The sequence below is a fragment of the Lampris incognitus genome, chromosome 1 (assembly GCF_029633865.1).
Source record: "Lampris incognitus isolate fLamInc1 chromosome 1, fLamInc1.hap2, whole genome shotgun sequence".
NCBI lineage: Eukaryota > Metazoa > Chordata > Actinopteri > Lampriformes > Lampridae > Lampris > Lampris incognitus.
In genome coordinates, this window is record NC_079211.1 from 20,054,625 (window position 1) to 20,076,994 (window position 22,370).

Genomic DNA, 22,370 nt, shown 5'->3' on the forward strand with positions numbered 1-22,370 from the left:
TGGCACAATAGGGGCATCTTGTGTGTGCATCTTGACTCAGTGGGGAGAGACTGGTGACCTTTGATGAGTGATCTTACTGGGCTACTGCACACTGTCCCCTAGCACTGCTTAGCTACTGGTTCTCTCTCTCTCTCTCTCTCTCTCTCTCTCTCTCTCTCTCTCTCTCTCTCTCTCTCTCTCTCTCTCTCTCTCTCTCTCTCTCTCTCCTCTCTCTCTCTCTCTCTCTCCTCTCTCTCTCTCTCTCTCTCCCCCCCCCCGCCCTCTCTACACTTGCTCTCTCTCAATACACACACACTTTGCACGCATGAATCTATCCGATGATATCAATCAGTGTATTATTCATAGATAATTTTATTAACTCATTGGCCCATGTAGACTGCATCCTTCTTTGACCCCGTGTTTTCCAAGCAGATTAGCCAGATAGTACACTATTAATAAAATTTTCACTGTGAGATACCACCCCGAGATGCATCATGTCTGCTTGGGAAGCGGGATTATCATCTCTTCTTTGATATCTGCAGGGAATGACAGAGATCTCCCTTTAATGTCCATCTGGTCGGCGACAGACCCTGCGGTGCCACTTCCGCTCGGCCGCCAAGTCGGATGAGGGTTGCTGTTTCTAATCCTGACAATACGGCCCCATTAATGACACAGAGGGTGAGGTGAATGCATCGCACTTGGCTGTTTTACAAGGCAAATGAAATAAATCTGGCACACAGGCATATGCACTCCCACAAACACACACCTGCGTGCCCGCGTGCACACACCTCCTGTGCGTAGTTTCACGGCTGTTTGACCTTAACGTGGCGTGATACCTAATCTAGCAGGCTGTATTTTAATCAGAACTGAGAAATATTTTAATTCTCGGCTCTATTAATATGTCAGAGAGCATCACAGCATCCATGCAGGTGAAAAGACTGTATATCACATTGAGTCTGAGCCTGTATGCACGCGGCCAAGACCTGTGTTAATTAGAGCTGATCATTTAGAAGGTCACACATCAGGGAAACGCCAACAATAGTCTATGAAAAACCAAAAAAACCAAAACGTCAACATCACTCTTATGAAGTGGACAACGCTCCTGTAAAATGTATTATAGCAGGAATGAAGAAAGGCCATGTGTTAGTGACGGTCAATGGCCATCACAGGAAGCTGGGGAAGCCATAGGAAGTTAACAAAAAGGTTGGGACCACACTGTCAAGACCCCAAAAGGTCAAAAAAAGGTAGGGTCTGGGCGTCTGGGTAGTGTAGCAGTCTATTCCGTTGCCTACCAATACGGGGATCGCCGGTTCGAATCCCTGTGTTATATTGGGCTTGGTCGGACACCCCTACAGACACAGTTAACCATGTCTGCGGATGGGAGGCCGGATGTGGGTATGTGTCCTGGTCGCTGCACAAGCGCCCCCTCTGGTTGGTCAGGGCACGTGTTCGGGGGGGGAACTAGGGGGGAATAGCGTGATCCTCCCACGTGTTACGTCCCCCCCGGTGAAACTCCTCACTGTCAGGTGAAAAGAAGCGGCCGGTGACTCCACATGTATCGGAGGAGGCATGCGGTAGTCTGCAGCCCTCCCCGGATCGGCAGAGAGGGTGGAGCAGCGGAAGAGTGGGGTAATTGGCCAAGTACAATTGGGGAGAAAAAGGGGGGGGAAATTAAAAAAAAAAGTAGGGTTCTTGGTCACTCTCTAAATCCATCAGCAAAGCTGTATTTCTAGAATATGTTCCCAACAGAGGTGATTTATCAATTGACCTATAAGCAAATGCTTTCAAAAATAGACTAATAATTTTCTTGGCCCTGCTTGAGATAAGTGGCTGAAATTGTATCTTGATGTTATACTTTTGGCACTAGATATTACATCATGCGGTCCTTCATGCTGAAGGCGGAGGCTGTATTATAAGGTTGGCGGCTGACTCACTTTGCGGGCATTGTTCACTGGTGCAGTTGAGGGACTGGAGATCAAGGCCCTGGCAGTCTTTGCCCCCAGTGCCAGGTGAGGGCTGTGTACACTCCCTGCTCCTCCACATAGAGCAGTCTGCACCGCATGCTGACCACTTGCTCCACTCACTCCAACCTCCATCTACTGGAGAAAAAAAAACACAATTAGAAACACGAGTAAGCATGCACATATAGACACAAATACACCAGCAGCGAGAGCAGGCATGCACACATTTACATCTATGTGCCAACACATGAACCCACAAACAAATACAAGCCAAAATACAAACCAATGAATGTGTGTGTACACACGCGCGCGCACACACACACACACACACACACACACACACACACACACACACACACACACACACACACACACACACACACACACACACACACACACACACACACACACACACACACACACACCAGACTCGAGCTGTTCTTCCTCTTCCCAGGCAGGCAGTATCTATGTATTGGCAACATGGCAAGGCCCAGTGTGACGAGCAGTAAGTCCATCCTACGAGCAGAGCAAATAGTAAGAGCTCTTCACTGTGGTGTAAAAGCACCTATATATGTATTTGTGTGAGCGAGGAGAACAGCTGATGTCAGAGTCTGCTGCCATACTGGGCAAATCCACTCCCTCTGAAACTGAGCCCTGGTGGGGGAAAAATATCATAAAGACATGCAAATCCAAAGGCAAAACACACACAAATCCAGCAGGTATGTGTGGGGAAACCAAAGCGTGTTAACCCAATGAGGAGAGTCAAATTGTCTCAAGTTCTACTTTTTTTATGTTCCTTCGACATGAAAATCAGATGGCTTATGCGATAGAGCCGAACCCTGCTGGTGTGTGACTGCAGTGTTGGTGCGACTGCCTGGCAAGCCGAGCTGTTGACAACCTAAATCTGCACAAAGAGGAAAATATGGCCACAGGGAAATTGGCCCGTTGTGTGACATAGCGCACATGAATGAACATACCGATGTGCACCCCACACAAAAAAATATATCCCTTTCATTCATTGTTTCCCGGACAGCAAGTGCTGATGAGAGGGAAAAAAATCTGCCCCATTTTGATGTCGTTTGTTGGTCGTCAAGCCTCGACTCCAGCAAAATAGACAGTACATGAGGTACATCTAAATGCAAAACAGTCTAGTTTTTGCCCTGAACACCTGAACATTACACACATATTACACATATACACGTGGAGCCCGTTTCTGTGCACTGAGCTTCATATGCAACACTGTCAGAACAAACAAAATAAAACAAATAGAAATGGGTTACTAAAATCTCCGAGGTTACCCTGTTATAAGAAATATCACCCTCTTTACCCCACATAGAGGAGGAGGCCATTTTGCAAAGGTGTGAGTAATTTGGTGTTGCGGCCAGGAGGGCTGGTGGCTGGGATTGATATTGAGAATGGCACAGTACCATGCCTGGATAAGGTTACCATAGGGCTAATGGGAAAAGGAGCAGTAATGAGCTCTCATGGGGGAGAGCCACCTCTCTCTCTCTCTCTCTCTCTCTCTCTCTCTCTCTCTCTCTCTCTCTCTCTCTCTCTCTCTCTCTCTCTCTCTCTCTCTCTCTCTCTCTTGCCCTCGCTTCCAAACGGAAGGGTGAAGGGGACCACATGAGAATCACCACAGAGCAGCCCTATAGACACACATGTGTATATGTGTACAGTGTGTGCATGTCTATGTGCATACATGCACCCCCCCCCCCCACACACACACAGTGCATGCTCACTCACATACACATGAGCGCCAATTCTCACTAAGCTTGCCTTCCTCTGCACCGGCGTCATGACCCCCTCTTGACCGACCTATAGGCAAGAAGCTTTGGTGCTCATTAAACCCAACAATCTACAGAGCAGGGGAACGTGACCCCTGGAGTGTGAGTGTGGCCCAGTGCAGGTCAGAGGCTTTGGTTAATAAAACATGAAATGTCCAGTTGTTGTTAAGGCTGGACTGCCTATTATTGTACAGTGGCACAGCGTGAGGATGTTATTTGGTTACAGAGTGAGTCCTGTGGACAAAGAGTTGTCTTAATAGGCATGGTGAGCACATTAAGCCAGCAGTACAGGTGGGGAATGTGTGCACCAATGAACTAGAGCCTGTTCCCCACACAGGTCTGCATATTTCTTTTTCAGTGTGTTTAAATTTGATGGTGTGTGTGTGTGTGTGTGTGTGTGTGTGTGTGTGTGTGTGTGTGTGTGTGTGTGTGTGTGTGTGTGTGTGTGTGTGTGTGTGCGCGCGTGTACACAAATTGTGCAAGGGGTTGCTGACACAGCTTGGGACTTTTTTGCAGTCAGTTCCATTTGGCAGAGAGAGCAGAACCAATCAGATAATTGTCCTTGTTTGGCATTGAGTGGACCCATCCGTGGGCCAGTGGGCTTATTATCCTGGCTGGGAATGAGTATGATTGAATAGAGAATTACATCCTAATGAATATATTATGTCGCCCCTCAGTTTATCCAAACCACTGTGAAATAAAGAGATGAGATCAACATCTGCCCTGACGAGGTGATGAAATTCAGCCTCTCTTTTCCACCACAAAGCAGGACTAATGACCATGCAAATAACATTTTCAAACAAGGAGATTGCAATGGAAACAGGGTGCTTTTGACATGCACGTGGTTGACATACAAAACAGTGCAAACACCAAGCAGGGGGAGAAGAAAAAAAAAAAACAAGATCGAAGGAAGATGAAAATGCATAAATGGTGTTTTGATGGTCAACCTCACTCCGTGAACGCATTGCAAATACTTCAAAACCAAAGGAGATGTTGACAATTTGTCAGAAGCATAACCGCATATGATAAATCAAAGGCAGTCAATAGTGAGTGCAAAAGAAGGGGATCCAATACAATTGGTGCATTTTCCTGTCATTTCTTTCAACATGAAGGCTAAAACCAAAGCCCAGTCCTCCCATAATTTCTCAATAGCGTAGCGTAGGCATTATGACAAAAAAAGAAAAATGCTACCTGCAACTGCTGTTTTCTTTAAAGCAACCCCAGAGAGGGATTGTCAATGCCACCACAAAGGCACCACAGCTGCTTTTCAATCTTGCAGCACAACAGGTTTTGAGGTCTGGGTAGATTTTAGGAGGAGGGACACTAATACAATAGCCCAGTGGCAGGCACCCATTTGGACACATCGTCAAGGAGAGAAGCGAAGGGCACCCAACCGTTCTGTACAGGCTGGGAGGAGGGGCCCGTTTTGAGGATCCACTCTTCAGAATCACAATGGCCACCGACCAGTATGGTCCGAGATTTTAAAACACCTACGGTTTCCGTGTCCTTGAGGAGAACGCCAGAAGGTACACAAAAATTACCACCGAGTTCAGCGGGCTGCCCTCTCGACTGTCCACTGTCCTGTCGGCATACACGTGTGCACAGTCATTAATCCCAATGTTCAGCGGTAGATGGAAATGGCTTTAAAACACCGCTGACCCGGGGAGCCCGTCGATACATTTGCTGTAGAAGGACTTGATGTAAGGGCGGTGCCGTTTTTCCAAAAATCATTCAACATCTTTCACAAACTAAATATGCTGGATGATAATGGCACGGACGGACGTCGGCTGAACTTTGCGAGCGAGAACACTATCGATCACGTAAAAACTGGCAGAGAACCAGTCACAGCCCAATTTCGCTCTTCATTTAGTGTCATTGGTGAGAGCAGGTCCTTCCAATCCTTCGGCAGTGCTACGTGTAATTCTGCTCGAATCCTGACCCCTGTGATTCAACAGCGCGAATAACAACAACAAATCAAGGCGGGCAAGACAAAACCAATCAAATAGAAAGGCAGTGGGTCCACAGCACTTGGCCCACATGGGCCACTTTGGAACGTCCTTAGTAGTTACCATTTGCTGCAATCACTGCACAATTTGCAGAGGACTTACTAATATGGGGCCAAGAATTTTGTGAAGTGGGGCATAAAAGCAACCTGAAAAACAACTCAGCTCGCCTCCTTTGTCTCTGGATGTGGAAATCTGAGGGGTGGGGGTATGTGTTAGTTCGATTCAATCAGCAACCCCTGCTTATATCCACTAGTCCTACTATGCCTTAATATATTTACTTATCATATTATGCTTGAGGATAGCCAAAATATCACACACAGCAGCTTTAGAATAACTACAGCAGCATCTAAATATCTAGAGCCACACGCAAGATGTAGGGGAGGGATGATCCAAAGGAAATCGCAAAGAATGATTTTCGTGGCTGTGTTGAAAAGCTCTCACCAGATGGTCATTGCATTTTCATGGTAAATCAATGTGTTCTTTCCCTGTTTGTTTAAGCGACTCGTTTGTTTATACTCGGGGTAAAACATAGAATGCTGCACATCCTCTGAGATAATATCCAGAGTTAAATGAGGGTTTGATTCAGGGTAGCATTAGAGAAACTGCCTGCAGTGCCTTTTCAGATAGCACACATATGGGTGTTAATATGCCGGTATACACGATAACGGACTCACACAGGCGCAAAGTCACGCATGCATGCACACAGGCACATGCACGCACGCACGTGTGTGTGTGTACACACACACACACACACACACACACACACACACACACACACACACACAAGCCCCTGAGTCTGTTTACTTAATACTGAGTAGAAATCTCACAACACCCCAAGCAAGCCTGAAGGATGGGTTCAAAATCTAAATAATTCACAATTTAGGCATCTCTTCAGGTTGTTCGCTGATCCCTCTCGCATCAGATTATAGCAAGGTTTATTTGACAGAGGCTGATGTCACCGACTAACTAGGTCTTCCCCGTTTGCCCACGTTGTCTCCCTCTATAGAAAATGATGAGGTGATCTGAAGCTCTGCCCTGTCTGACATTTTGTAATGACTGTATCTGCTGGCTTTGGCCATAAGTCATTGCTGTGGCGAATTCGACAAAACGGTGTGCGAGGAGGAGGGAGCGTAGGATTAAGTGCCATGTTTCCGGAAGGGGCGATGGCGGGGGTAGAGAGAGAGAGGAATGGAGGATAAATTTGTCTTGTGTAGTTTGGCTACTTGCTCTCTCCAGTGTTGATCTGCTCGGTACCTAAGGCTTTAGCCTCAGCCTCCGCATCTTCCACCTTCACAGCTCCCTGTCTCTCACAGCATGAGGCTCATCTGCCGCACGGGCCTCTGCCAAACCTCATTAAATATTTCAGAGATTTAGACCAAAAAAACATAGACGATTCCCTCGTAAATTCACACTTTTCCGACAAGAGGTGGGCGCTCACATTTTGATGCAAGAGACATCGTGAACAGGCATATCTGAACAGATTGTTGCACATGGTGTCTGTCTTTTGATTAAGATTGCTACAAATGATGGAGGGGAAAATGGCAGAAGATGCCTCGATGATTGCAGCTAAAGCATTGAGTGTGAGAGAATCAACATATTATGTTCTCTACTATATAAAGATAAAAATCAGGGCATCTGGGTGGCGTGGCGGTCTATTCTGTTGCCCACCAACACAGGGATCATGGGTTCGAATCCCCGTGTTACCTCCGGCCTGGTCAGCCGTCCCTACAGACACAACTGGCCATGTCCATGGGTGGAAAGCTGGATGTGGGTATGTGTCCTGGTTGCTGCACTAGTGCCTCATCTGGTCGGTTGGGGCGCCTGTTTGGGGGGGGACGACAGCGTGATCTTCCCACATGCTATATTCACCCCTGGTGAAACTCCTCACTGTCAGGTGAAAAGAAGCAGATGGGGACTCCACATGCATTGGGGGAGGCATGTGGTAGTCTGCCGCCCTCCCTGGATTGGCAGAGGGGGTGGAGCAAAGGCCAGGATGGCTCGGAAGAGTAGGATAATTGGCCGGATGCAATTGGAGAGAAAAAAGCCAATAAATAAATAAATCACACGGCTGAGGACATTTTAAAATGAATATATAAGGTACGTTAGCTGGGCGGGCGGCACGGTGGCACAGTGGTTAGCGCGGTCGCCTCACAGCAAGAAGATCCTGGGTTCGAGCCCCGGGTAGTCCAACCTTGTTGGGTCATCCCGGGTCGTCATCTGTGTGGAGTTTGCATGTTCTCCCCGTGTCTGCGTGGGTTTCCTCCAAGGGCTCCGGTTTCCTCCCACAGTCCAAAGACATGTAGGTCAGGTGAATTGGCCGTACTAAATTGTCCCTAGGTATGAATGTTTGTGTGTGTGTGTGTCTCGGCCCTGTGATGGCGTGGTGGCCTGTCCAGGGTGTCTCCCCGCCTGCCGCCCGATGACTGCTGGGATAGGCTCCAGCATCCCCGCGACCCTGAGAGCAGGATAAGCGGCTCAGCTAATGGATGGATGGACATTAGATGGGTAGTGCAGCCATTACTTTTTTCCTTGCATGTTGATGGTTCTAAATTTGAATTGATTTATTTTTTTGTGTATACTCATCGAGTTGACAGCAACTCTTTATCCCTAAAGAATGAGTACCGCAAATCTGGGAGGCTATTGATGTTCTTTAGACAAAACCGAAGCAGACTCCCACCACAAATTAAATAGATTCAGCACTAGCAGCAAAACAACACCCCCCCCTCATAAAACCTTTTACAAAGATCTAATGCCCAAAAATAAGATACGAAAAGCAGTGGAGAGCAAATGATAAACAAAAAAATCATAGCTTGGATAATTAATGAACTCCTGAAACCAGAGCAGCATTTAAATCCTAGGAAATTTAAAAAGGCAGCACAAAACAAAGGCTTACAAGAGGCAACAAGCCTTCTCGATAAGCCTAACCTACTTGTGAATTCAAATGTCAGCCATGTCTAAATGAATAACATCTGCAGCATTACAGCTCTTCCTGTGTAGTTCATTCATCTCGAGTCTCTCTCTCTCTCAAGAAATGGTCGGAAATCACAATCTACTGCGCAGCTAGTGGGCTGCACCTGAAAAAGCTACGCACAGTATTAATTAAAATCGCCACATATGACCTCAGCATGTAAGGATGCTTCTCCGCTGGACTGGTCCCATCTCCTCTGTTCCCTCTCACTGAACATGACTCTGATAGGAGAGGCTTCTCTCCAGCATCCAGTCTGAACATAATGAATCATACACATTAGTCATGTTGTTGATATATCAAAGTGGAGCCGCGGATATTTAAAGGGCTGTGTTTGCTGGGCTGTGGCTGCCTGGTGACAAATGGAAGGAGCAGTCAGTTCATCTCAGGGAGCTTCCGAGGTGTCTCTGAGTACACAACAGAGTTGTGGTGCCGCTGGTGATTAGAGACAACACCCCGTCATCCCTAGGCCCCTGATGGGGTGGACTCTGGCCTCTACAGGAGCCCTTTCCTGGTGCAGACAGCTGGGGCTGTCTCCGTCACTGATGTTACGTCTCAGATAGGTGACAGGTGGGAAAAAAAAGAAAAAAGGAAAGGTAGAGACTGCCTTCTGTTACCAAACAAAAAGGACCGCTGGAGTTGTGAGGAGAGGTCAAGTCAATGCTGTCTGCCTCATCAAAAGACAACGAAAAAGAGTTCTATCTCTCCCAAAAAAGTCCACACAAACTGTGCTCGCACGGCACAGTGCAATTTCTGTCACAGAACCCTAAAGGGTTGAAATTACACCTTGGTGGGCGGAGGACGGGGGACGTCTAACAATAGAAGTTGGAGCGACATTAATCTCATCAATCTCATGGAGGTCAGAGTCTCGCTTTGCCATGGGAGTGTCAAGCATCCCTGGACACTTGTCTATTTCTGCTGCCCATTGCTCCCAACACTAATTATTCCAAATGCATGTAGGCAGATTGCTGCTTGACTGTTAGTCAATTTCCATGTCTGTCTATCCCTCCTGTTGTATAGCTCTGGGCCATGTTACTTACACTAGCTCTTGACAGCCAGAGATGTCTTTACATGGGTGATGTGTTACACAACACTCTGAGTTGCTGAGGTAGATGATAACCTCTGCTTTTGCCCGGGAGATGTTGCCACTGTCAGGGTGTTGGATTTCCCCCTGTACCATCCGCCAAGCCTGGGAGCTTTCTAATGCGGTCAGCGTGGCTACACAGCGCTGGCTGTGTTCACAAATCATCTGCTGACGACACAACTGACGTCACCTGTGCACATTTAAGTCTTTTTTTCCTCAATTTTCTTTTGCTCTCTCCCTCTCGTTGTTCTTTTTTTTTCTGCCTCCCTTTAAACCGTTTCTGACTCAGTCTCTCTCACTACCACTTTTATCCTCTATGTATGCCTATCTATGTCACCCGTCTGTGTCAGCCGGCCAATGTGGGCCTGCAAAGGAAGCAGCCTATATTCCATGTCGGGCCGCCAGAGTTCAACCTCTGTTGCTCAGCTATAGGCATGATGCTTTCTTTCTCTATGACGCTCTCACAGGGCAGACCAGAGAGGCAAATCAAAGACACATTATCTCCTCAAACGTAAACATGGCACACAGGCTGCTATAATTCAGCTTTTTATTGCCCATATTTACAACATGGCTTGAGCGTCCAAACAATAACAGATGCACTAGCTGGTTTGACAAAGTGTTGTGGCTGGGGCTATGTCTCTTTAAGGAGACAGGTTCATGAAGTAAAACCAGGGTCTGTGTGCAGTGCAGAAGAAGAAAGAGATATGAGAGCTGAGCTTAATAGTAATGGACAATTTTTCCTCTGCAGCCTCTTTTTTTAAGGACAAATAGACTCTTGTATTTCTGTTCCAGCTGTCTAATTGCAGCAAACAACCAAAGCACTGTCAAGGCCTTATTGTAAACAAATGTGCAAGACAAAAGGGCAGCCAAACCAAAGAAAAAGAGATGACTTCTAGATGCAAAAAAAGCAAAAAAAGTAAGCCACAGAGAGCCAAGTGCCACAGGACAACAGCTTTCCCTGGAGTTACCTGGACAGGTGGCTACGCAGGCACTTTTCTGGATGTTCTGCCCCTCACAAGACGTGCCTCCATTCAGTGGGGTGGGATTGGTGCAGCTCCGACTTCTCTTCTGCCAGCCACGCCCACACACAGCGCTGCACGACGACCAGGTGGTCCATGTGGACCAGCCGCCGTTGACTGTCAGGCCAGGTGCCACATTATGGAGGGGTGTGGAAGGGAAAAGGATGGAGGGAGGGATGGATGGAGGGACAGAGCAGCCAGGATTACCCGACATGCACCAAGAAATAGAGATGTAAAGAGCTAATAGAGTAACAGTGACCGACTATTACACTCTTTGGTCCAGCACTGCACGGTGGACTTGAAGAAAGAGCAAAAGCACGGGTGCTGCTTTCCTGTGCTTGGGTTGGCATTAAATCCAACTACAGTGAAAACAAAGTAGCTTCAACAGGGTTTAGAAAATAACACGAGGACCTTGCTTTTTTGACCTCTTTAATTAAGACACCAATGCTGAAAAGGATCTGTGACTGAGCACATTTTAAACTCCCCTCTGATTTCACGGAAGCAACAGAAGGGCATAACGCAAAAAAAGGTCATAATGCAATCATACTAGTAAAATTACTGCAAAGGAATGCCACCTACAGCAATATGGTCATAGACAAAAAAAAAATGCATGAAACAAATTGACTTTCTGCTTGGGAATGCCAACCAACTTCTGAATAATAAATATATCACCACGATTCAAACTCTGGCCGTAGCTTCACCACAACCACAAATGACCGCAGGTCATTTCATAAATGAAATATTAAGTAGTTTGTAAATTGTAGAAACCACCACCCAGCCATTTAATTCTCTTTTTATATGTGAAGATCAAAAGGCAAGGCAGTCCATATTCTGTTAGCTGAATCCCTCTTGCAGCCACTTGCTGAGCTAAATCTGTTGCACTGCGGCGTGCCCATACTACAAACAGTGACTCTGCACTAACATATAATTGGTGCTGCTCAACTGGATGATAGCAGGTGATACCATCAATTGAAGCTAGGTTAATGCTGATCAACTCCTTCCTGCATCGAGTTTGTAAGCTAGCTACAGTCGTGATTTGTTGACTTGAACAGCAGCCTTGTTCCTCCTCCGTACCTACGGCCCCCCTAATTCCTCCCCTAACTCTCCCCTGCGCTTGTCACGGTTGAGTCATTTCCTTGCCCTCTCTATGCGATTGATTGCCAACCACAGAGAGGTAAATTGCCAGGCAACTCGGCTGCTGATTACCTCTTAGCACAGAGTCCAGTCCTACCAGCAAGGCCATGTTAAAATGTTCCTCCAACGCCCCTCTGAACCCCTTGTTGAAAAGGCAGAAGTTATTATGACTTGCTACCCATTGAGTTGAGCTGCTGCAGTCCAGCCTCATGCCTTTAGCTAACCAAATTGTTCTTTTACAGTATATAGGTGAACACCAATTACAGGTCTTTTGAATAGAACATATGCTACTGTGCTTTCACCTGAATAACAATGCACTTGTCATCTTGTCAAATCAAATGTGATTGGAATAAATATAATTGCACACACAGGCAGCCCTGCAATTTTTTTTTAATCTTTTCTGGATTTCCCCCCCTTCCTCTCCTTAATTGTACTTGGCCAATTACCCTATTTTCCAAGCTGTCCTGGTCACTGCTCCACCCCCTCTGCTGATCCGGTGACAGCTGCAGACTACCACACGCCTCCTCCGATACACGTGGAGTCGCCAGCCGCTTCTTTTCACCTGACAGTGAGGCATTTTGTTGGGGGGAAGCAGTGTGTGGGAGGATCACGCTATTTCCCCCAGTCCCCCCCCCCGAACAAGAACCCCGACTGACCAGAGGAGGCGCTAGTGCAGCGACCAGGACACATACCCACATCCGACTTCCCTCCCACAGACACGGCCAACTGTGTCTGTAGGGAAGCCCGACCAAGCCAGAAGTAACACGGGGATTCGAACCAGCGTTCCCTATGTTGGTAGGCAACGGAATAGACCGCTACGCTACCCAGACACCCAGCCTTGCAATTTTGTTCAGTTTTTCCGTCTAAGAGTGAAAACCATTGATTAAAAAGGCATATAATCGATTGAAAATGCTCCAAACTAGTAAACTAGTAAGCTATCTTCAGAACAAAAAGAAATATATAGTAATCAACTGTGATCTGGGGACAATTGTGTTTTCTTCAGTAACATAGCTGTAATTGATATATGCTGGATGATTTTTTTTCCCCACACAAAAAATGTCAAGATTATAAAACCACATATTTATAATGCAACGGCTGTATTAGTAATCTTAGTCTGCAGTACGTTTTGACACCTACAGCTTGAACACATTAGAAACTGTTCTTGTTCTGGCCTAACTATAGTGCAAGGTTTTATTGTCTTTTCTGCCATCCCAACAAATACAGACACTGCCAGATTGTGTATCCTTCTTGTGTGCACAATGTTGCTTTTCATAGTGCGTTCCCAGGCTATTAACCTCTCTTGTTTGCAGGTAGCTGAGAATTAAGCTCGGTTGTAATGTATTCAAACCTTAGTAATGCTCGTACCCAGGGAACCCTCTATGGTGGAAAATATGCTGTTCCTCTGCATTTTAATAAAGGTCAGTGTGCTTATCAAGCCAAGTCATTATTTACAGTTTGCTGTTAATTCAATTTCTGCTTTCATGTTAGCTCAACAACAGAGTGAGGGAGACTGGAAGACCCAAGATTGGGGACTACATCTGCTTTTATAGCGATGTCTGCCTGCAAAATTTTAAGCTGTGCTAATGGTTATGCAGAAACACCTTACTCAGATCTCATCAACAGTTTTTAGAAGAAGTTGTTTCTTGGTGAACTAAAAAGCTGACTTGTGCAAGCGGAATAAGCATCCCCGTATGTAACTTTGCATATTAGTGTTATCACAAGTACATCATACTTTGTACAGCACACACGTGACAAAAAGAAACCGCACCAAGGTATCTACCATGCAAGCAGCCATACATGGAGAGGTCACCTGGATGGATAACAGTAGGAGGCCACATACAAAAAGGCAGAATTTTGGGTGTCATGTTCACATGTTTAAGAAGTTCCCACATCATATGTGAGCTCAAACCTCTGACTACCCCTTGGTTTACTGAGCTTTGACATTATGCTGCCCTGTTGAAACAAGAAGTAACCTACCATAGACTAGGACCGTGGCAGAAGTGCTTTTGCGGCGAGCAACAATGTTCTTGGCCACACAAGTGTAGTTGCCTGTGTCCGCCAGACGGGCTTGTTTGATGATGAGATTATGGTCAGGCGTGATGAAGAAATTGGGGTCGCTCCCTGGGTCGATCACATCCTCATTTCTCTGCCACTCCACCTGAAAACATGTTTCAATGGTCATAGCCTGCTGCAACTGGAGGTGAATTCTCTTCCCAGCCCTCTTGTCCCAGACAAATGCCCACAAAGATGTAGAAAATGAGAAATATAGCACCATTTGTACAATTTGGGAGAAGAATATAGTGAGCTACGTCATTTTCAAAGCAATCAAACACACAAATGCGAGAAAAAAACTTTGTATGATACGAGATGCAAGGGAGGGATTTAAATTATTTATCAAACAAATTGATTTATTTTCTGATCCTCCTTCAGTGTTGGGTGCGTTGCTTGGTTTTTCAGCAGCTGGAGATCTTGTTCACTGCTGGAGGTCTGCGAGTGAACAGATTCACATATTGTGTAGTGCAGATACCCCTTCAGAACAAATCAAACCTTCTCTTATTCCTTTTTTTATTTTAGGTGTAAGCTCCGGCTCGCTTGTTTTCCTGCTCTCACTCCACCCTGCGTGCCCTCAGGAGTAGCTATCACACCGAAACACAATTTGTTTATGTTTGTTTAGTTTAGCCTATTTCGGTCATTTTCAACTTACACAACTCAAATACACGTGTAAATAGATAATAATAAGTCATTACTTCTGAAGCGCTGACAAACCAAAGCAGGTTTACACTGACCGAAAAGGTGTAGGCCGAAGCCTTCGCTTAATACACCACCCGTTTTACATTCATTATTTTGTACACATCCCTTTAGATTTATACACTGAAAACGAAAGAGAGAAGAAAATGGAATAAAAGACTATTTTTATCTTTCATATATGTATATTATATATACCCACATCTTTGTTTTGCATTTATTCTAATCTTTGTTTTTGCAAACATGCAAATCAGCAAATGCTGATGTAAAGTCAGTTTTGATGCTACTCATAATTGCCCCCCCCCCCCTTCCCTTGTCCTGTGCTGTCCCCATTCTCTCCTGTGGCACCCTTTGCTCTGATGTTCTACACCAAACTCCGGCTGACACCATCTCCCCTGTTTGTCCAGATTGCCCCTGCGCTGTCTGACTGTGACCAGCTCTTCTGCTGCTGCAGGTCTCTGAGCTGTCTGAGAAGCCCACCTAGCCGCTGCTCATGTTGTTACTGGAGCAGTTAGTGCCTAGCTGGGAGCATGCTGCAGATGAGGTGAACAGCTGGCCAGTGAACAGAGGGATAGAGACCTAGATCATTAGAGAGCGAGAGAAAGAGAGAGATATAAAGAGGGAGAGAGCAACAGGGAGGGTGTGGTGAGAGAGCTATAGGAAGGGGCAATATAGAACGACCGAGAAAGCATAAAAGAAGAGGAGACAAGACGGAGTGATAGAGCATGACAGGATGGAGAGAGAGAGGGAAGGAGAAGGGGAGAAAGAAGGAGAGGAGCAAATAGAGCCATTAATTATGGATAGGCCTTTAGAGCTGCCAAACGGGGAGTGAGGCCTCCAAGCCTATTCTGACTGATGTGACAAGATGATGTGATATACGGCTTCTCAGAGATGTAAAAGAGATAATAAATCAATAAGTGGGAATAATTAGAGGTGTAATTCATCCCTTCAGGGTTGTCTGGTCCTTGGTACATCACTGAGCAAAGCCTCGGGAGGGGGGGAGGGGGGGTTGTTCACTGGTTTTGTTTGCTGTCCCGCTAGTAGTAGAGAAAGGGTAAACTGATGCTAAATGTGAAACTATAAATAACTTCTAGCTAAGGCCGACTAGTTTGTCCGTCTCTCACCTCAGCGGGTGGCACTCCCTCGGGAGGATGGCAGCGCAATAACACCTCCTGGTCCAATGCCACCTCTTTCCCCAGCGGCTCCTCCTCAAAGTTCTTTCTCAGGTCTGGAGGAGAGGAGGTAGTGAAAAAAAAGTATCCTGTTACAATACTTGGAGATGTTGTGAGGTTTAAATGAAAAACATGTACAAATACTCAACCTGACAATGTTTCTGTTTTTTTTTTTATTTCCATGACCAAGATGCCTCCCCTCGCTGAGCACGTTGCACTCCAAGTCACAGAGGGATCGGTGGCACCAGCCATGTTGCTTATTACAAGCTGCCTGGCTGGTTTAAAGATGCTTGTCTACTGCCAGAGGGGCACCGATATCAGGCAAAAGAAATTGCATTACCCCCTCGTTCCCCCTTCCCATCCACTTTCCTCTCCCCAGCATCCGCCACCCTCTATCCTGCATGTGTGGGAGGGCTTAGAGCAGCCGCACAACAAACAAAGCCCCGAGGCACCTGGACAAGAGCTCCTGCAAGCCCGGCTGACTGCACGGCGCTTCACATAATGTCTCAATGAATTCTTTTACCGCTGTACTTACTCCCGCCATATACGTGTCAGTACACAGAGACTATAGAATTTGTACAGGTAAAATTGGCAGTGCTTGTCTGTTGTAGGGGGATGTACACATAGAGCTAGTTGAATCTGATGAACTAGACTGGGCACAGATAGCTAGTGAGCTGAGGTGCAGCTGATGCCGTGTTCCCCCTTGTTGGACTCAAACAACGTGCTGCCGTTTTGCTCGTGGCAGAGGGTGTGGCTGGAAGCCCCTCCGGTGAATTTCTTAAAACAGATGTTAGGCCTGTCCTGCCCAATCATACTAAAAGCGATATTAAGATGAGCAGAGTGCATTGTGACATTCAATTTAATTATAGGTGATGTAATGAGACTGGAAGAGACTTAAGATATAACAGCCCTGGAAGGCTTAAACGTGTGTAAGAGTGTGTGTGTGTGTCACAGCGTGTGTGTGAGAACGAGCATGTGTGTGTGTGTGTGTGTGTGTGTGTGCACACACGTGCACGTATTCAGGTATGTGTGTGTGTTTTCTCTCACATCTCACTGACTTTGAGCTCTGACACAGGATTGGATAACGAGTGTGTGTTTTCCAAACGTCTTGGTTTGCAGACAGTGTTGCGTTTGGCTCTGTCTGGAATAATGCATATTTATGTGTGAATTAATAGGCGGAATGCTATAAAATGCTCAGATGTTGAGGCTGCAGCTAGGGATGCCTCTGTAGTCCCTGGGTAGATTTATGATTGCTGCACAGCCATACATTTCAAAATCAGTTTTTATTCTGGTTATTTTCATCATAGGCGTGAGCGCTGCTGATGCACTGTACCGAGCAAGAAATATGTTCATGAATACTCAGATGTGGCGCTCCACTTTTCCTTTTTTTCCAACATAGACTCTTCCTCTCTTTGATGTGTAATCTAATGAGCATGAGTTACGTAATGGTAATCATGATAACGCACTCCATGGCATCAAATCATAGTGGCCTTTGGGCTAATTTTTACAAGATAGTTAAGACACTGCCAAAAGGCAAACACTCTACCCCGCTAACCCACTTATGATTATCTAAAGATTGAAACATGTAAGCAAAGTGCCAGGCAGTGGGGGCATTTATAATGACATGGTAATGGTTTTAAGGTGCACTTACAGGCAATCCTGATGTATGCTTTTTGGCTTTTCTGGGTTCCGGTTGTGCTCCAGGCAACACACTGGCACCAGTACTCGTCGAGACCAAATACCTTCTCCACCTGCTGTCTGGTGATGTCAATCTTCACCTGCATTATAGGCAGGGCTGCAAAAAAGATACACAAATTTCATAGTCAAAAGTGAGAATGGAGGAAAAGTTGACTTAAGTTCTTCTGCACCAACTAATTAAGTGCTGCTGAAGTGTTAAAGGGCCATTAGTATTTCTCAGTGGGGAGTGAAAATGTGTTGAACTCATTCCTTATGTGCATTTCTAGCCATGACCCAAACCAGGAAAGGAGAACTCATTTGCAGGCGGGCAGAATAAACAAGCAGAACACTATAATCAAATACAAACAGAGTGCCTGTTAACTGGGAGGAATGAGAAGAAAGCCTCCCAGTCTGCTTTGGTGTAATTTGGCAGGGTGGGGTGAGATTTTTTGGGGGGGTGCTGCAAAACAGTGACAGTTTAAATGTTGTCTCGGACACAGTCATTTGGGGAGGAACGAGGAGGCGCTCAGCAAACACTCAACAAACACAAACACTCAGCCAGACCTGCTTCTCTCGGAATATTAATCCCAAAAGCGGTGTGCGGTCGGGGGGGGGGGGGGGGGGGGTCATGCAGCATTTCCACAACACTGTTGCTAGAACTGATACTGCCTTTCCAAATGGAAGTAATTTGATTAAACCCATCCCAAACAACAACAACATAGAAAGCGGGCGGGGAAAAAAGTGATGAAGAACATTCAGCTAACCCCATCCAGGCATCATATCGTCATCATACTGAATCACTTTCATTACTCTGTTAGATTGTTTGATATTTGAGAAGCAATATTTCTTTCTTTTTTTTCTTCCTTTGGCCTTTCAGTAGGGACTCATAAGCCAGACATATAATTTTTGATATATATTGAGCAGTGACCTTGATCCCCATCAGGTCCACCGTGATCTGTTCATTCCCTCTTTTATAAAGAGGCTGTCATGTATTTCCCTCAACATCAAACTCTCTCTTTCTGATCTTTCCTCTCAAGAGCACTTTGAAAAGAGGTGTTGAGCCCTTTATTGACACCAATGCAAGCAATGCATGGTTTTATTTATATATTATATATATATATGGTTCTGTACATCTGGGTCTCAGTGATGAGAGGCTCTTCAACAGCCATTTACCTAAAAGCACTTAACGACACTCTCACACATCCCTCGCACACTTGATCTGTCCGAAATTATCATTTCTAGGTTTGGCGTAAAGCTGATTGAAGCCTGTCTAAGTGGCACCTATCAGACTATCAAGCCTATATGGCAATTATACCACACTTGCACTGATGCAAGGTACTCATCAAAACGAGATGGGGAGTCTTTTGTAAACAAATTGAGGGGAGATGTTTTTGGGGTCTGCTAGGCCTGTGACAGCAGTGGGATGGCCCCGCAGTGACATGAGCTGCCTGAAAAAGAAGCAAGTGAATCCAGAGCTGGTAAGGCAGAGAGTGATAAGTAGCTGCGGGGGTCACCGGCGGACCTCTCCATGTATTAATGTCTTAATGGCGTTGCTCTCGGTTCATGTGATTACCTCCGTAGAGGAGCCAGCCCTGGAGTGCCACTCTGAGCATCAACAACAGTCTGCGCTGAGTGCAGAATTTGACTAACCTACCTACCCTCTTATATGTTTCCCCTGTCACTGACAGTCTGGAAAGGAAAAGAAAGAAAACTGACATGCATCTAATGCCATACATAGTTATCCAGCGTTGTACCTATGCAAAGATGTTTAAGCAAAGCAGCTCATGTACCTCATGCCGGAGCCTATCCCAGTGACTGCTGGGATAGGCTACAGCATCCTAGCCACCCTGATTAGGATAAGCAGCTTGGATAATGGATGGATGGATGGACCTCATGTACCTCACTGCTAACCCATTTATTCACATTTGTCACCAACATTTGAGCTTGTTTTTTTTTTCGTGAAATATTTTCCCCTTTTTCTCCCCAATTTTACCCAGCCAATTACACCACTCTTCTGAGCCGTCCTGGTCACTGCTCCACCCCCTCTGCCAATCCAGGGAGGGCTGCAGACTACCACATGTCTCCTCCCATACATGTGGAATCACCAGCTGCTTCTTTTCACCTGATAGTGAGGAGTTTCTCCAGGGGAATGTAGCACGTGGGAGGATCACACTATTCCCCCCACTTCCCCCTCCCCCCTGAACAGGTGCCCCGATGGGGCCAGAGGAAGCAGTAGTGCAGTGACCAGGACACATACCCACATCCAACTTCCCACCTGCAGACACTCGCAATTGTGTCTGTAGGGACGCCAGACCAAGCAGGAGACAACACGGGGATTCGAACCGGCGATCCTCATGTTGGTAGGCAGCGGAATAGACTGCTATGCTACCTGGACACCCCTATTTGTCCCTGTTTTTGATATAGGATACTCCAGGTATAAATAAGATGATCCTATATTGACTGTATTTTACCTAGATATTCTTATCGTCAGTGATTTACTGATGGACTCTGAAACTTTAAGGCATAAGACAGAACGGCGGCGATAAAGATCTATATGGAGATGCAAAGCATGAACAATGGGGACCTGAGGTGAGAAACAATAGGAAGAGCAATTTGAAGCTCTGCCTGCCTGTATAATTGCAGTCTGTTTCCTTATCACTTCTGTCTCCATAATTACCTTCTGTCTCTGACACCTTGCAGTAACGCTGCTGTGAGTCACTCTGTCCAATTTCACTCCAATTAATAAGTAGGACAAAACAATCCCATCACTTTTAATGTTATGAACAAAAAAGGCATTGCAATTTCACAGCGGTTAACAAAGATTGGGGGGGGGGATAAATATTTTTTTGTTTAGTTTTCATACACAACACAGTTAGGAGAATTGTAAATAAAACTGACGTTTCTCAACTCGAGTTTGACCTTGACGCATCTGCCCCAAGCGAGCCATTACGATTGACAAGTGCTGTATTCATTGATTAATGGAAAGCAACCCTTAGCTGGCAATAATGGCACGGGCGGTCCCTGTCAAAACTGGTTTACACCGGTCTTACCTGTCGCCAGTGTGCACAGGCTCGAGAAGAGTCACAGGAAATGTGCACCCCCTTTACAGGCAAAGAGACAGCCTTCATCTCACTTCGCTGTTCCGTGATAATTAATTTCTGCTGCAGTTTATGACTTAACCCAACATCTTAAACCTCGGCGAACCTCTGTGAAACATTTACACGAGCGCTTAGCCACCTCCATAAGTTCTGACATTACAACCTTGCGAATGATTTTTTTTAAAAAAATATTTGAACTTTTTAAATTTTGTAGTTTGATAGGTTTTTGTAAACACACCCTGGTACGACACACCTAGGGACAATTTAGTACAGCCGATTCACCTGACCTACATGTCTTTGGACTGTGGGAGGAAACCGGAGTACCCGGAGGAAACCCATGCAGACACGGGGAGAACCTGCAAACTCCACACAGACCCGGGACAACCCCCAAGGTTGGACTACCCCGGGGCTCAAACCCAGGACCTTCTTGCTGTGAGGCGACTGCACTGACCACTGCGCCACTGTGCCGCAAACCACATTAGCAGCTGATGAGTGCGTGACACATGAAACAAGCTTGTACTGCAATGCATTAAAAACTTTTTTCCTGTATCTGTGTTGATATATATATATATATATATATATATATAGCATTTTTTTCAGAAACTGTCAATGGTGTTGATAAAAGTGCTCAACAAACGAGGAGCGTATGTACACACATACACACACATATTCATATATATGCATTACGCATATGTATGTATGTGTGTGTGTTTGTGTGTGTGTGTGAATTAATTGTAAAGTGCTTTGAGTGGCTGTTGCAGCTAGAAAAGCGCTATTTAAAATGCAACTTGATTGATTGATTGATATGTATTATATTATATATATATATGTGTGTGTGTGTGTGTGTGTATATATACTACATACACACACATTTACATATGCATATATATGAAGACTCCGTGCCTTCATACAGATTTACTTAAATACAGTCACGTTCATACTTAAATATGCACCTGCTCCCCCTGTGGCAATATGAGTGATTAAGTCAGACCATTCACTCCTGGTCTTAAAACATACAGTATCGGCCTCTGTCAATCATCAGTGTGTGTGAGAGCTGGTGAGGAGGACCGAGGCAGACGGCGAGCAGGCAGACGCTGGCTCTGAGAGGGGCAACAGGGAAAATGTCTTTGGCTGCAGAATACCCTCAGGAATACCAATGCAAACTCACTGCGGAATATTAACACGCGGAGTTTTAGCAGGGAAGAAATAAAAGAAACCGAACAAAAGAGATGAAGAGTGGGTAGGATCATGAATTAACTGATCTCACTTTTGTGTGAGGGTCTTCATTTTGCAAAGAGCAATGGAATTTTAAAGCAGGCGCGCGCACGCACGCACGCACGCACGCACGCACACACACACACACACACACAAGGCGATAGCATTTACCAGGGCATGCCTTCTTCCCATCTGTGGCAACAAGACGATTGCTCGCAGATGTCCATTTAAATGTTTGAACAGAAAACTATTACTCTTAACAAAAGACAGTGACGCCTGAAGACACCAAGCGAAAGCATGTGTAGATCCTTTTGTGTTAATGTGGTGTGTGTGTGTGTGTGTGTGTGTGTGTGTTTGTGTGTTTGAATGGGTGTATGGGTGTCTGTATACGTGTGTGTGTCCGTTCTCTCGTCGATCCGAAAGTTTGTGCATGCACGTACTGCTGCTGTGTGTGGAGGATGAATCTCCCCCAAAAAGCCAATGGGGTCTGAACACACAAAGGGTAAACATCATTGGGCTCAATCCGGG

General features: G+C 45.8%; 1 protein-coding gene across 1 annotated transcript in view; it reads right to left on the minus strand.

Moving 5' to 3' along the window:
- unc5a (unc-5 netrin receptor A) overlaps positions 1-22,370 on the minus strand; it is a 159,085-nt gene that overhangs the window by 20,382 nt on the left and 116,333 nt on the right. The window contains 5 exon segments of the mRNA XM_056276575.1: positions 1,914-2,078; positions 10,751-10,918; positions 13,913-14,093; positions 15,805-15,908; positions 17,504-17,647. Of these exon segments, the coding sequence (XP_056132550.1) occupies positions 1,914-2,078; positions 10,751-10,918; positions 13,913-14,093; positions 15,805-15,908; positions 17,504-17,647 (762 nt within the window).